The following is a 16665-nucleotide window of genomic DNA, read 5'->3' on the forward strand; positions in this document are numbered from 1 at the left end:
TTTGTGGAGAAAGTCTGGAACCATTGTTTACAGTTCCTTCTTTTGGAAGAAAACTGATTGGAGCTCTTGGGTTGTAAAGTGGAGTAGATTGTGTGAGTCCTACAAAAATGAAGTTATTAGAACTGGCATGTAAAATGGGAAGTCATTTAGGAAGGGACACTAGAGGGGAGAAAATTGTTTTGATTTTGAGACAGGATCTTACTCTGTAGCCCTGCCTGGCTTAGAACTTGATATGTAGATCAGGCAAGCCTTAGCCTTCAATTCACAGCAATCCACCTGCCTCCTGACTGAGTACTGGGCTCAAGGAGCCAGTATTTATAAGCAGCAAGAGACCTTGCTAAGGGAACTTGGTTCTCTCCCTAAGCATCAGCCCATTATAAATGATAAGTAATGCACATTCCTGAATTACTGCCATTTGAATGGCTCTCAGCTAGAGACTGTCGGAAATAGTGTTTTCTAGATTATTTCAGTAGAGCTTTGGGCATCTTTTGGAGTAGCTGATTGGACACTCAGCACATGTAAACTCAAGTAAACCTTAAATTAGAAATAACACTTTCTTCATTGTTTGCATTTCTATTAATTCTCTTGGTTATGGTTCTTAAGGTATCGGCCTCTTTAATGGTAATATATTGAAAATTACAGAGTTCTCACTAAAAAAATGTAGCCAGTCCTATGCACCATACCTATAGTGAACTTCATACTGTATTGTTGAAAGCATATAAAATGACTTTCAGGGTATAAAGTGCTGCCATACTTGATTTGATTTTAATTTTAAATCAAATTATAATAATAGCTTTTTGAAGAAGTGAGGCTGTTAGTCCCACTTTATCAATAAAGCGTATTGGTTCAGAAAGAGACTCAAGGTTGAATAAGAAGATAATTGGTCCAGGGCTAGAGAATCACATCCTTGTTACTGGCTGGCATTTTTACCCTACCAGTGGTTCTCAACCTTTGGTGTTGCATATCAGATATTTAAATTATAATTCATACCAGTAGCAAATTAAGTTAGAAGGAAACAATGAAAGTAACTATGCTTGGGGTGGAGCGGTCACCAGGACATGAGGAACTGTGTTAAAGGGTCACAGCATTAACGAATGTTATGAACTACTGCGCTATACTTCCGGCACTCCAATCCATGCCATTTTAATTTAAGATTTTACTATTGTAGAGAATTCGAGCATTGTTCCTGAGAACACGTGGCATCCATGCATTCTCCACCATAATTGTATTTTTTTTTTTTTTTTTGAGACAGGGTTTCTCTGTATGGCTTTGGAGCCTGTCTTGAAACTCGCTCTGTAGACAAGGTGGCCTCAAACTCATAGAGATCTGCCTGCCTCCGCCTCCCAAGTGCTGCAATTAAAGGCGTACACCACCACTGCCTGGCCTGCCATGATAATTTTGAGATAAAAATTCACTTATGGCTGTGCATTCTGCTAGGAATACAGTTTGAGAAGTGTATCAGCTTGCCATCTCTGTCTACACTAACACCAGACACTTCAGGTGTCTGAAACTTAGTTAAGCTTCCCATGAGTAACTGGGGTTGTTAGAGGCCGAAATAGTTCATTTTGCAATCAGTGGGCCACATTTCCTGTCCTTCACTCAGGCAGTAAATTTAGTTTTCTGATGATTCCATCATTTTGACTTGTTTTCTTAACTCACAGATGAGTAATAAGTAAGATACATCTTCCCCAAACTGTCTTGTTATTGAGAAAATAGATCAAAATGGTGAAAAGCATACAGAGTAACTTTTACCTAGAGAACACAGGTACTATGCCAGGAAGTGTCTATGGGCCTTTTGTTTTGTTTGGTACTGTGGATGTTGACAAAGATGACCCTGAATATCTAATTAAAAGTTAAATTCTGTTGAATGCTGTGGGTAAGAAGGTGCCACAGTGTCTGTTGTTTTTAAAAATAATTTTCCTGGGTGATGGTGCAGCACACCTTTAATCCCTATGCTCAGGGAGGCAGAGGCAGGCCGATTTCTTTGAGTGCAAGGCCAGTCTTGTCAACAAAGCGAATTCCAGGACAGCCAAAGCTGTTAACAGAGAAATCCTGCCTCCAAAACAAAACAAAAAAGAAACCAAAAACCAAAACACAGGAAACGTTAACTCCCAAGATTTTTAAAATTTTAAACTCCAGTAGGTAAGTTTTAGTTACCTGAAAAATTGACCAGCAAGTAGACTGAGGTTTTATTTTCAGTGTAAGAAAATGTACTAGGGTTATAAGGAATGTTATTTCTCCCATGTTTCCAGTCATGAAGATAATTTTAGGGAAATACTTTAGGAATTGCGATCCTTCTGATCAAGATATACAGTCAGCACTAGTACAGAATCAAAGCGCAGGTGAACACAATGGTAACCGCCTTTACCCTTTCTCAATGAATGATGATTTACACATTCCCAAAACCCATACCCTGAAGAATATAATCTAAAAGAATGAAATAGTTTAAAGACTCCCTGAAGATGAAGAATAAACTAACAGATTGCCTCAGCAAAGATGAAATAGAGTAGAGAGCTCATTTGAGAGCTGAAGACTTAGGATTAAATTAGCTTTTTTGAAAATTTTATTTTTCCTAACTTAATAACAAAGCACATCCCCCTAAAGGAAAGGTACATTGTAAATCTTTTGAATAGCACACTTTGAAAATTTCCTATCATAGACTGTGCACTGCCAGACACAGTGGAATCACACTCCTTTGCACTTTGTTCAGGTCAGATTAGATTTTCTTCAGACTTTAATTGGTTTAGTTTAATATTGGTCTTTATTTCATTGTCAGTGCCAGAATGGAAAAAGTCTGGTGATAACAATTTAATCTTCTTAGTTATTCATTTTCCTGAAATTCTGTGTTATTTTCCAATCATCTACATAAATCTGTAGACATGTTTATATTTAAATATGATATTCTTTCCTTTAAATTTCTTGCTTGAAACTGTAATAATTGTCTTTCTATAGGAACCAGGTGTTCTCTTATGCTAATATGAGTAATATTTTAATCTTCCAAGGTATAGATTAGATATAACATGGCAATAAGGTTGTATTTAAAGACATTGTCATGGATGATAGAGTGTGGGCTCATGATGAGGTAATAAGATTGTGTGGAAAGCATTGTAGTGGATGATTGAGCACAGAATTGAGGTTTTCAGAAACTTTCCCCTTCATTTTTTCAGGATATATACAAGGAATGAGCGACTTACTCTCCCCTCTTTTATATGTGATGGAGAATGAAGTGGATGCCTTTTGGTGCTTTGCTTCTTACATGGACCAAATGGTGAGCAGAGGGATTCTTTCCTTTATTCAGACTGAATCTGAAAAGTTTACTTTTATAAGTGTGTAAGATTGATTTTAATATCTAGCTACTATGATGGAGCTTGAAATTGTTACTGCATATTCTTTCTTCTTTTTAATAAGCTTTCAAGAGGCTGGGGAAAATACTAGAATCATTTTTAATATGAAAAGGTTGATAATATCTGTTGATAGTACAGTAATTAATGGGCTTAATGTCAGTAAATGCTTATGCTCTATAGGAGAGCCATGTGTCTTCATAGAATATTGATGAATAGATGAGTTCAGTTTTGTGAGCTTCATACTAGTTTCAGATATAAAGCTTAGTGCCATTCTAAGTAGTCTTCTGACCTTCACTGCATGTCTTGGGTTTTGTCATTATAATACCTGGACTTACTTCCAAATGTGTCTTAAAATGTTGGTGTGTCTCATACTTTCTTAGAATCCATTCCATGTTATTTTCCAAGAAGGGTGTGATCACTGGAGTGTCTAAATACACATATTGCATAACATTTTATTTGTCATTGTTAATATATCTTTGAGACAGAGTTCTAGGATAGTAGTCAGAGCCACTATTAGCAGAGCTAAGCAGAAAAGTCTTCTCAAGCAAAAAGTTAGAAAACCATTTGGGGTAGGTGAGTGGGTGGAGGGAATATGAATAGATAAAGGCTTATATGAAATTTAAAGCCCTGACCACAGGGCCCTGTATTATTCAAACAACAACAACAACAACAACGAAAACACACACACACACACACACACAATACACTTGATGCTAAGTCTTTATGGTACATACTGAAACGGGGATTAAAGACCTTGAATCTAGTTACCTGTAATAAGTTTTCTGTAATAAGTTTAATTCAAGTCTTAAGGTGTGAAATTGCGAAGTATATGTTTTGTACTTCTTATTTATCTATTTTTCTTTACCATTATTTTCTGCCTTTGTTTCCTTAAATCTATTGTCTGTATTTTGAATTTATCCTCATTTCTTTTAGTCCTTTTCCAAATGTATTTGATAAGATTTATAGTGTTTAAATGTTCTTTTATTGTTAAATCAGTGCATGTTTAAGTTAATCCTTGGCTGTGAATTGCTTTCGGGTCATTTGGAAAGGCTATCAGCTTTGCAGTAACCTTAGACATACAGTTGTCTTCCGTACCTTTTTGATTGATTGATTTGCCTACCTTCTTAGTTCCAATTACTCCCAAGTGCTCTAGAAACCTGAGGCATTTGTTATAAAGGTCTGTACAACTGATAATTTCATAAAAATGGTCTGTCCTCCTTGTGTTTTTTTTTTTCCTTTTCTTAGAACTAGTGTGTTCCTTATAGCAGAATTTTCCTAATGTTCTACATGAAGTGGTTCAACCAGCTGAGTTTTATAGAATGAATACATGAATCTTTCCCCGGTATTTAGTTCAAACCTCTACTCACAGTATATATCCCCTCAATTAATGTGAACACACTATGCTTATTTTCTTGTAATAATTTTGAACAAAACAGCCAACATTGGCATATTCAAATTTATTGATATATAATTTCAGATGCCAATATATATGCACATGTGCATATATTTAGGTCTTATACATAAAGGCTACTCTCTCTAAATCTGTAATTTACAGTCTTTCTCATTTTCTGTACCAAGAGTTTGAATTTCTTCATTTTGTCTTGTCTACAGTAAGTGTTCTATGCTTCTCTTTTACATAGAAGAGTCATGGGATTGTTCTAGTCTTTATTCTAAAAAGATCTTTTAGTCTACTAACTTTGTTTACAATGTGACATTCCTATGGAAGGGCAGTGTGTAGCAGTCGGGGCTGGTGTTTTGTTGTGTTAGTACTGATTCCTGCACTTTAACTTGATGACGTTGCTTTTCGACTCCTTGTCTTTGTTTTACTCCATGTAAACATTTCACTGCTTTTGTGATTGCTGAACCTAATGCCTACAGATTAGTTTATGTGTAGATGAAGGCATAGACTTTGTCTTATGGAAATGTTTGCAAACTACAAATAACATAATAAGCTTTGCTGTGTTCGTTATCTATTTTACTATATAGAAAAGTCCTTTATTACCTGTTCTCTCAGAGTACTCCTTCAGAGTGGATTTCTGTCATTTTCTAGATGCTTTTTTATAGCATGACTTAGTCATGTTGTACTCCAACTATAACTTTTGACTGCTAAAGCAAAAATCCTGTGGATTGGTGAATTTTGTCCTTCATCAGTTACCAGAGTACTATTAGGAACTATATTCTGGAGGCTTGAGTTTATTAAGCTGATTCCTTAATTCTTTGAAGAGAAAGGTTTACAGTCAAGATTGGCTTCTAAACTGATAGTTTGGCTGAAGTACTGTTATAGAACTATTGAAAAAGTGTGAGAATGGTGTGGAAAAGTTGATCTAAGGGCTAGGGAGGTAGGGCAGCACAGAGAAGTAGAGGCTTTTGAGTAAAGGGTCAGAATGCCTGAAGGGCTTTGAGAATATTTGTTCTGGCATCTTCCGTTGCTTGTCTCAGTGTTGCCAGGGAGCCTTGTCAACCTTGAAGGCTGTTTGAGTATGTAAACCACAACAGTTCTCAAGCCTTTCACTCTCATGTAGACCAGGTTGGTCTCGAACTCACAGAGGTCCACTGCCTCTGCCTCCCAAGTGCTGGGATTAAAGGCATGTGCTACCACTGCAGGAGGAGCCTTTCACTCTCAAGGAACTATTTCTTTGTGAATTCTGTCTGTTCAAGTTTGATCATATGAAAAGTTAATACTGCTACATTTATAAATACTTACATATCTATATGCCCCAAACAACTTCCCAAACTCCATATATATATATATATATATATATATATATAATATATATATATGTATATATATATATATATATATATTTTTTTAATGAAATCCTCTTTGCCAATGACATTTTGAAATGTCTGTTTAATACAATACAGATTTCCATATCTGCTCCTGTGCTCAGTCTATGGCAGTATCACATTATATAGCCTTTGCACTTGTGAGAAAACTATATGCAAAACAGGTAGTGTTTTACTATGGTCATGATCACAACTTTGATTTCCCAAATGTCCTATTCTTAGCAAATCTAAAAAGCAATTAGTTATTTAAAATGAGGTTTGTGTTAAAGCTAAAATTAATTTTGTTTCATACACTTATTTGAAGGAATATTTAATAATGGAAATAATTTGATAACTGTTTATGTCCCAGAATGTGTGCTCCTTTTCTAAATACAGGAGTGTTGCTATTGGTCAGTCTCCTGCCATCCCTGTGTTCTTCTTGATCTAAGTCAGATAAATAGAAGTAGAAAGTAAACCTTGGAGAGCAATGACATTTTTTTCTTTTTTTCCCCTCCTCTTTTAGTGATGCTTTAGCTTTTCAATTAGTTGTTTATCATTACCAGTTCAGTAGACCTCCAGCATTTATCTTTAATTATCAGTAATAATGTATTTTGAAATACTAAATATTATGTGGTAATAATTTTCTTTTAAAGCATCAAAATTTTGAAGAACAAATGCAAGGCATGAAGACCCAGTTAATCCAGTTAAGCACCTTACTGAGATTATTGGACAGTGGATTTTGTAGCTACTTAGGTAAGTTGAATGAATACAAGTATATACAGTAGGTTGTAAATACCTGTAAAAATATAAAGTCTGTCACATCATTTGGGGGAGGACCCAGACCCTCCTTCCTGTATCTGGGCTGCAAAAATACCCCTCCACAGGAAATGGGCTCCCAAAGTCCATTTGTGCTCTAGGGATAAACACTGGCCCCACTGTTAGAGGTCCCATAGACTGTCTTGGCCTTCTAGCTGGCACCCACATTCAGAGGGCTTGGTTCGGTACAATGCTTGTTCCCAAGCTTTACGACTAGGGTCTCTCTGTGCTCTCACTAGGTCAGCTCAACTGTTTCTGAGGGTTTCTCCAGCACTGTCTTGGCTCCTTTGCTCATCCCTCCTCCCTGTCTGCAACTGGAATCCAGGAATATGGCTCAGTGTTTAGCTTTGGGTGCCTGTTTCTGCTTCGTTCAATTACTGGATATGAAGGCTCTTAAAGACAACAATGCCCCAATGCTATTGCCTGAGTTCTTTTAAAGAAGAGAAGGGTTAAGACCACTTGGTATAATCTTGTCTTCACACACTTACTCATTTGTTTAGTGGGCTTTAAAAAATGTTACGATATACATTCAGTTGCTTCCTTGAATTGGCGGAATATAGTCAGACATGTAAGGCTTCTTGTTACATAGAATGCGCAGATAAATCTGAGTTTGAGGAAGATACCTCCATTCTGACATATTAGCATAAGACTAAGCCCTATTCTTTGTCTTTTTTTTTGTTTTTTAACTTTTTTTTTTTTTTTTTTTTTTAACAGAATCCCAGGACTCTGGATATCTATATTTTTGCTTCCGATGGCTTTTAATCAGATTTAAAAGGGAATTTAGTTTTCTAGATATTCTTCGACTATGGGAGGTAAGTTCTTACGTTGATTATGGAAAGAAACCATTTATTCTGTGTAGAGTTATAAGTATATTCTTATAGCTTCACCTGAAATTTCTCAGGCAAGAGAGTTTGAAATGCATTTGTAGTCTTCCCTAACAACTACCAACCTCAGATAACAACTCTGGTTCTTGGACTGTCTTTTGAAAGCACAGCACTGAGATATGAGGCCAACTATCCCAGAGAGAGTATTCTAGATCATTTGTTACCTGTATCTTTATTTGGTAGATTTGACTTTTTTATTTTTAAATTTTTATTCTTTGAGAGTTTTACATGCTGGTCTGGCCTGGCTTGACAGGTTTTACCTGTGCTGTCACAACCACTATAAATTCAGATGTGCACCTTCTGCTGTGGCCATAAGAGTGTTTCTTTGGCCAGGCGTTGGTGGTGCACGCCTTTAATCCCAGCACTTGGGAGGCAGAGGAAGGTGGATCTTTGAGAGTTCAAGGCCAGCCGGGTCTACAGCGTGAGTGCCAGGATAGGCTCCAAAGCTACACAGAGAAACCCTGTCTTCAAAAAAAAAAAAAAAAAAAAAAAAAAAAAAACCCAAAAAACAAGCAGTGTTTCTTTGTGCACAGCCACCACCTCTGGCTTCTGCATTCTTTCTGCTCCCTCTTCCACAATGATCTACCCCTTGGAAGGGGGCAGGATGTATGTCTGCCCCTGTTAAGGGTGAGCACTCTGCTGGTTCATTCTCTACACCAGTGTGTATTTATGTAAATCACCATTTACTGCAACTAGAGCCCTCATTGATCTATAGGTTTAACAAGTCATTAGGAATTGGTTTTATACTATGTCCATTTAGTAGACTAATAGTAGTAGGTTCTCTTTTAGGGCCTATGACACATCTATCTGCAGTTTCTTGGCCCATTGTGCTAGGTATGGGTTTCATCTTGTGGAGGTTCCTCAAAAAGCCAAAAATCTACCATGTAATCCAGTTCATACCTTTCTTGGTGTGTGTCAGGGTTCTGTATAGGATAGAACTGACAGAATGAAAAAAAAGGGGGGTGTGTTATTTGTGAATATAAAAAGAGGATTTATTAGAGTGGCTTATAAGTTCAGCCAGTTCTGTAATGGCTGTCTCCCAATGGAAAGGCCAAGAATCTAGTAGTTATTCAGTTCATAAGGCTGGAAGTCTTTTTTTATGTACAGTATTAGTATAATGTCTTATCTTTATAAAAACTAAGGAAAAAAGGGAGCTGGAGAGATGGCACAGCGGTTTAGAGTACTGACTACTCTCTTCTAGAGGTCCTGAGTTCAGTTCCCAGCAACCACATGGTGGCTCACAACCATCTGTAGTGGGATTTGATGCCCTCTTCTGGCATAAAGTAGCACATGCAGATAGAGCACTCACTCATATACATAAAATAAATAAAAAAAATATATAACAAACCCAAGGAATGGTAGAATTTCTACCAAGGAAAGAATATGTAATACATATGTTAAGAATCCTGTAGTGGAACTCCTTTTACAGTTGAAAATTGGTTCCTGCATTACCATTAGAGAAGGCTCTGCTAGTTGAAGGATATTGCTTTGTGATGCTTGTGTTCTTCATGAATTCATACCTAACTTCATATCAGATATATGTAATTAGAACCTTGAATATTATTACAGTTTTCATACCATATACTTTGATCATGTTTTCCCTTCCCACAACTCCTCCCAGACCTTCCCCCCTCTCTACCCACCTAACCTTATTTTCTTTCTCGATCTCTTTTAACACACACACACACACACACACACACACACACACACACACACACCCACCACCCACCCACCCACCCACCCACCCACAGAGGGAAACAAAAAGCCCATAAAACAAAAGATGGAGTTGTTTGTGGTGGCTGCTACTCCTGGGCAAGGGGCCTGCCCTGGACATGGGAACATGAAATCTTTAAAGATGATTTAAAAATATTGTTACCACTTAGCTAGACTGACTTCTGAATCTGTGTTTACCAAATAGCCTGAAACTTTGAGGTTAATTGCCTTGTAATGAAATTTCTAGAACTGGATGAACTTGACTTATTCCCTGTGAAAGCAAAGGCATTTCGGCTATGCTCTACTGGCATTTTTGTATGGTTTCTTTTTCTTCCCAGAAAAGATGTCATTAAATACATTACTAGGGGGAATAAGGTCTTTAGTTTGTTGTCACCAACTCACAGTTAGGTTAAAATGGAACTGTTGCTCAAATGTGTATGTAATGGTTTGTTAATTTTGGGCAGTCCCTGAAGTTTTTGTTGGCTTCAGGGATACTCTTGATCTTGAGTTATGTGATGTGATGTACATGGTGTAGAAGTACCTCTGGCTGTCTCTACTCTTCTATAACTAGGCCTGTTTTAATTTATAGGATTTTGCCCCCCTAATTGTTCTAAGCACTGAACATTTGTGAGAAAGTCAAAGTTCAGACAAATATTGCAAGTGAATCTAACCTTTAGATTTTCAGGCTTTCCTTCTGCATGTGTGACTCTTCAAATACAGGGAGCAGCACACTGGAAGTATATCAGTATATACTAAACTTGATTTCAATTCCTTTGTAACTCCTTCATTTCTCATCTGTTAGGTAGAAAAACTGGACTATCCCAACAGGCATGTTTATTGTTTCAGAATTAGCATGCATCTCTGAGGAGATAATTTAGAATTGATTTGGTTTCCAAGTAACTTACTTATTTTGTAGGTCATGTGGACAGAACTGCCTTGTAAGAACTTTCATCTTCTTCTATGTTGTGCTATCCTGGAATCAGAAAAGCAGCAGATAATGGAAAAGCATTATGGCTTCAACGAAATTCTTAAGGTGGCTCTTGTCTCATTAGAAGATGGTGCACCGGTGCTTCTCTCTGGTGGTTCTCATGCACAGCTTTTTGGGGTGTTACTGAATCTCAAGAGTAACTCACACTGTGTCCCTAACACCTAGTGTTGGACTGGCTTTCTGAGAATGACACTTTAGCAAATACATATTGCTCAGTTATTTTCAGGTAGCTCTTTAGGAAGGAAAGTAAACTTAACATTTTTTTAAATGTAGTTTAGTTTTAAAAAATGAATTGCCTTTTGCTTAAAACTTTGAGATAGAAGACTTGAGATGGCTGCAGGTTTAATGTTCTGTAAGCTTATTAACTTATTAATTCTTTGGTTTTAAAACCTGAAAGAGTCTAGTGAGAGATGTGTTGGATTTTCTGTGGATTTTAATTTGAGAATATTTTTATATTATGGTTAATATCGGCAGTGCAGTATAATTGGTAATAAATTGTTTTAGAGCATAATAGAGCTTTCTGTTTTGACTATTGTTCTCTTTTTTTTTTCTTTCTTCAGCACATCAATGAATTGTCCATGAAAATTGATGTGGAAGATATACTATGTAAAGCGGAAGCAATTTCCTTACAGATGGCACAATGCAAGGTATACAGTGTTGCAAATAATTGCAATATTTTTCTCCTTTTTTATCAGCTAAGGAAAGATTTTCTTATAAGGAAAGTAAATGGCAGTCAGAAAATTGAGGGCTTTTTTGCTTTGCTTTATTTACCATTTTAAGTTTACCTTACTTAATTGAAAACAGTTGACGAATTATGCCAGATTGGAAACATTTAATTGGCAAAATGGCAAACGTAATGAAAATATTTCTACAACTGGAGGCTTTAAATTTTAAGTGGCATTATCCAATTTAATGAATACCGAACAAGATCTCTTATTAAATGTGCAACATCCAGCACCAAGGAGAGGTGCTGACTAGAAGCATGTGGGTGGTAGTTTATCTTACTCCATTGTCATCAGGTCTTGTTTCTAAAAACAAAGACAGATTTAATGTTTTAGCTGAATTTAAATCAAATTATTATACTTCAGCATCTTTTCCTTTCTTGTTTTAAAATAAAACTTAGACAATTTTATCTTAAAAATTATATTAAAGTTAAAAGAAAACTCCAGGGCAGGCAAGTTGCTAATCTCAGCAACTGCTCAGAAGAGGGGATGGAGGAGAAAAGGAAAAAAAAGCCATTCTGTTTAGGCCAGTGTGGGTGTCAGCAGCCATGTGGGGGGTGGGGGAGCTTGGAGAAGAAGGAATCCCAGAGAATCAGAAAAGCAGTCTTGGGTCCTGGCCAACATCAGGAAGGGAATGGGAGCAGGTAGAAATAGTCGCACATTTCTGTCTCAAGCTCAGAAACACAGACAAACCCAGCAAAACCCCATAATTCATAGGAACTGATGGCTTTTTTCATTTTTATAAGTATTTTCATTTCAGCTTTGTATCACCCCCACCCTCCATGGGTTCAAATAGTTATTGAGTTTAGTTCTAGGGATGCTTGTTGGATAGCTGCTTTGTTTCAAAACCTGCCCATGAGATAACTTTGAATCTTTAAGGAACTAGTGTTTCAAAAGGAGTTAGAATAACTATGCAGAGGACAGAAAAGTGGTAAATTTTAAATGTTAGAAAACTACATGCGGTTTGGTGTTGCATTCTTGCAGTCCCACCGTTGGAGAGGTAGAGGTATGAGGATCATGAATTTAAGGCCAGCTTCAGCTGTTTGTAATGAGTTTGAGTCTAGACTGGGCTACATGAACCCCCATAAAATGTAATGAAATGTAAAGTGTAAGGTAAATGTTTCTGGCCTGGCAGGTCCCTCTGACCTTGAGCCCCAAATAAACACACAGATACTATATTAATTATGAAATTGTTGGCCTATGACTAGGGCTTTTTATTGGCTAACTCTGTCCTATTAACCCATTTCTATCAATCTATGTATTGCCACAAGGCTGTGGCTTACCTGGTAATGCCTGGCATGGTGTTACTCCTCTGGCAGCATCTTGACACTCTCCAGCAGGCTCTCCTGCCTACCTTTCCCAGACTTCTCTTCTAGTCCTGTCTATCTTACTGCCTCATTGGTCATTGGCCCAACAGTATTTTATTCACCAACCAATAAGAGAAACATATACAAAAGGACATTCCCCCATCAGTAAAGGCCAAAGCAAGCAAGCAGACAGCAACCAAAGCAGCTCCTGGTGATTATTAGTATAGAGTGATTAATTTGGATGAGGTCCTTGAACTGCTTCTGTTTTGGTTTCATTCTGTTGTGTGACAAAACATTGACTAAAAGCAAATTAGAAGAGACCTGGGTTTACTTCCACTTACAGGTCACATTCATTAGTGAGGGAAGTCAGAGTAGGAACTTAAAGCAGAAACTGTGGAAAAGTGCTGCTTCATGGCTCACTCACAGGCTCATGCTTAGTACTTTTAGCAGATTTATTGTGTGTGAGAAGGGAGACAGACAGACAGACACTTTTTCTCTGTGTGTATGAGCATATCAGTGCAGGTGTCCTTGACACCATCTCTCCAGCCTAGTTTTCTTTTGAAGCCTATCCCAGAACCTCTTGTTCAGGGAATGGTGTGGGCCACAGTGGGCTGGGGCCTGCTACATCAGTTTGCAATCAAAACAATCCCCTCCAGACTTGCCTACAGGCCACCTGCTCTGGGCAGTCCCACAATTGAAAGTCTCTTCACGGATGACTCTATCCTGTGTCATGTTGACATTTAAAATTAGAAAAATTTATGAGACAAAATAGATGGCTAGAATTTCATTTTAGAAAGATAATGTGAGAAGAATGTGGCATTTACACTGTTAAAATAAGTGTTCGGACTCAGAAATCAAGTAGTTTTAAAGGGTTACTTTGTGAATATTTTTCCTCAGTAGTGAATAAATTGTTTTATGTTTGATTTTTCATACTCAGGAATTGCCACAAGCAGTTTGTGAGATCCTGGGGCTTCAGAACAGTGACGTTACAACTCCAGATTCAGATACTGGTGAAGATGAAAATGTTGGTACTACTTGTTCCACATCTGCATTTCCAAGTAACACCTTGCCCATCCTTGCTGCCAGTGAAGCCAAAGACGACAGCTCCGCACAGACATTAGCATCCCCAAATGCCTGCAGATTAACACCTGCATGATCATTTGTCTTATGTTTTTTGAGATACTTTGTTGCAATTCCTTTTTAGTACATGAAAGGTAGACATTTACAGTCTTGGTATGGATCATGCTTTAAGTTTTATGGAAAGACAGTGTACTGATGTTCTTGCATTAAAGCTTTACAAAGTTTTAAACTAATTATTTTTGTAGTTACTTCTACCAAATAGCCTTTCCTTTTCAATAACATTCCTTAGTATTTTTATAGTGAAGTGCATTTTATTTGTGGCTGATGAGCTGGGATTGGATAAATACTACAAGTGGATGCTTTGGGAATTACGCACTTTGAAAAGCATCCACAGTTTACTCCTTAGTTGGCTATGGACTTGATGAAATTAAATGGTGAGCCTTTATAACGCATTCTAAGATGAGGAGATTGTTAGTGATGAGATCTAAAAATACACACAGATTTGGCTTTTCTATTGTTTACAACAATATTCAGCTTAAGTATTTATTCTGGCTGAGTGTGATTTAAATTAGACATTTCACCAGTGTAGTTTACTGTGTGGATAAAGAACTACTTCAGCCTTAGCAAGTGGATTTGGCAGTATGTTTTTTATAAAGAACTTTTCTTCTCTTGTACATAGACTATATATAAGTACTATTTATGAGTATAAGAAAGCATAGTCCTATTTTCTGTAACTGAATAAACTTGACTATTGATTTATATAAGCTGATTCAACAAAGTTAATACATGCTTCAATATAAGATCTTTTTCAAAACTATTTTCTTAACTGGACATTTATTTAATGAGACTACATCAATCCTATCTATATCTGGTATAATTTTAAAATTAATCACTGTAACCTCACTTTACTAATAATGTTTATTATCTTTTCCTAATAATGCATTAATTGGTTAATCAGATCTTTAAATTTTTATAAAATATTCTTTGCAGATAGCTTATGTCAAAGATTTCCAGGCACTGTCATGAGTCTCAAAGTAATATTTTTTTGTATATGAATGAAGCTGTTTTTACCATGCAGTATTGCATGATTTTAAGTTATGTGGAATTAACATAACTGGTTCCGTTTTAATTGTAATTTGTTAAACTCTTGTACATATCATTAAAATAAATTGAAAGCTGAAATAGTGTTTTCAGTTAAATTACACCTAGAAACTGCTGGTTCTTTGTCAGACTAACTCAAGGTGGACATGGATGTATCACAGTTTTTCATTATTGAAGTAATTCTTCCATTGAGCTGTAGACTTGAAAAACAAGCGCCTTCTTTATACTTAACACGTTTTCATCAGTACTCACACAGTCCCAGTGTGATTGTTTGAGTCAGTGAAGCAGCAGCTCTACAGTGGTCGTGTAGATAGGTTGGTTGTTTTCTTCCCCAGAAAGTAAAGGTACCAAAGGAACTTTCCCCCAGTTGAGTATTAACTGACAGTCATGGCACTAGAGCCATTAGATTCAAGTTTTTAATATCGGGTGTTATCTCTTATCAGTTAATAATGAGTAAGCCTGTCTAGAAAAACTGCTCACAAGCCAGCACCCCAGCCTTTCATTTCCTGCTGCTCGGGAAATTGCTCAGAACATCTTGATGTCCTCCTTGTTCTTCCTGGACAAGGGGATGTTCGGACTTCTCTCTACGTAATACGATATTTGCTTCAGATTAAAGAAAATTTAATATGTTTCATAAGTTGAACTTTGGTCAAGTTTTGTTATGACTGCTTGTTAAAATATTTTTACTAAACTCTGCATTTCTGTCAATCACATTTCTTTCTTTACATGAGAGTGATAAAGCATTGGAGTTGGTAAAAATTAGCAGACAAAATCCAGTTAGGAACACAATGCAAGCTTGAGTTAGTGGGGTTGTTAGAATATATAGTCCAGGAAAATTTCTTGGAGAAACTTTTGAAAAGGTAATTTTAATGTTCACAAAATGTTCTGCTTATACCTACTTATACCTCTGTAGCATGTAGAAGATGTATGTTATGTGATACATAAGAATGTTAAAGTTTAAATAGTTTGTAATTTTAATTGCATATTTTCAATTTTTTTGTGAGTGTATGGGAAACATTTACATTTAAGAACCTGTTTATGTTTCTAGATTTTTCATCTCTTTCCATGCAGAAAACTTTAGTCTTGGTTAATAGAAACGATCTTTTCAGTAGTCCTTACAGGAGAATAGTAGTTGTTGAACTTGGTGGTACCCAGAATTGGGATGGGTCCTGACTGAATCTTACAGGGAGCCCCATGTGTCCATTCCTAGCATGGTGTTCATGGGCTTACCTTGTGTGCATCAGTGTGCTGGACATTTTCACTTCTGAGTTTTTGTTTAAAAGTCTTACAGCAGTGATTCTCAACCTGTAGGTCAAAACCCCTTTGGGGTTGTTGAGGGACTGTTTCTCAGGGATCCTCTAAGACCATTGGAAAATACAGATATTTACATTAAGTAGCAAAATTAAAGTTATGAAGTAGCAACAAAAGTAATTTTACAGTTGGGAGTCACCACAGCATGATGAACAAAACTGACAGTTTTCCTATTTTCTGGAAAATTTCCCCTTGATTTTCTTAAAAAGTAGAAATTTATTAAAGTATACTTACATAGGATTTTACATTTATATATAGTGACTTCAATGTTCAGCCAACTAGTCTAATTGCTTCCTGAGAAAGTGGAAAGATAATTTAAGTTTATATTTCTGAAATGGTGCATTTAATTACACCATTTTCATAAGGACAATCTTTTTGTGATCGCAAAATCTCTGCAAGTGTGAAGAAACACCAACATTCTCCAAAATGCAGTGCCTCATAACAGAGGTGTAGTGCAAGGGGAACATGAAATGTCACCACCTCAGAGGAATGTGCATACCTATGGAAGACTATGGGCGAGCCTGAGAGCACACTCAGGTTCCTCCATCCCTGGAGTGAGGCCAGTGGGGACTGCATGGCTCCCTAATCTTTCTCTTCCTCCAGCAGCCGTCACTCCTGGAAGTTAAGGTACAA

The 16665-nt window shown here is 36.8% G+C and overlaps 1 protein-coding gene across 1 annotated transcript in view; it reads left to right on the forward strand.

Moving 5' to 3' along the window:
- The window catches only part of Tbc1d15 (TBC1 domain family member 15), a 51826-nt gene extending 37004 nt beyond the window's left edge, over positions 1-14822 (forward strand). Inside the window, exons 12-17 of the mRNA XM_027392394.2 lie at positions 3168-3268; positions 6764-6863; positions 7641-7738; positions 10440-10556; positions 11072-11158; positions 13478-14822. Coding sequence (XP_027248195.1) covers positions 3168-3268; positions 6764-6863; positions 7641-7738; positions 10440-10556; positions 11072-11158; positions 13478-13696 — 722 coding nt within the window. The 3' untranslated portion in view covers positions 13697-14822. The remainder of the gene's footprint in view (positions 1-3167; positions 3269-6763; positions 6864-7640; positions 7739-10439; positions 10557-11071; positions 11159-13477) is intronic.
- The last annotated feature ends 1843 nt before the right edge of the window (positions 14823-16665 follow it).

Source organism: Cricetulus griseus (genome assembly GCF_003668045.3).
Source record: "Cricetulus griseus strain 17A/GY chromosome 1 unlocalized genomic scaffold, alternate assembly CriGri-PICRH-1.0 chr1_0, whole genome shotgun sequence".
Classification (NCBI taxonomy): Eukaryota; Metazoa; Chordata; class Mammalia; order Rodentia; family Cricetidae; genus Cricetulus; species Cricetulus griseus.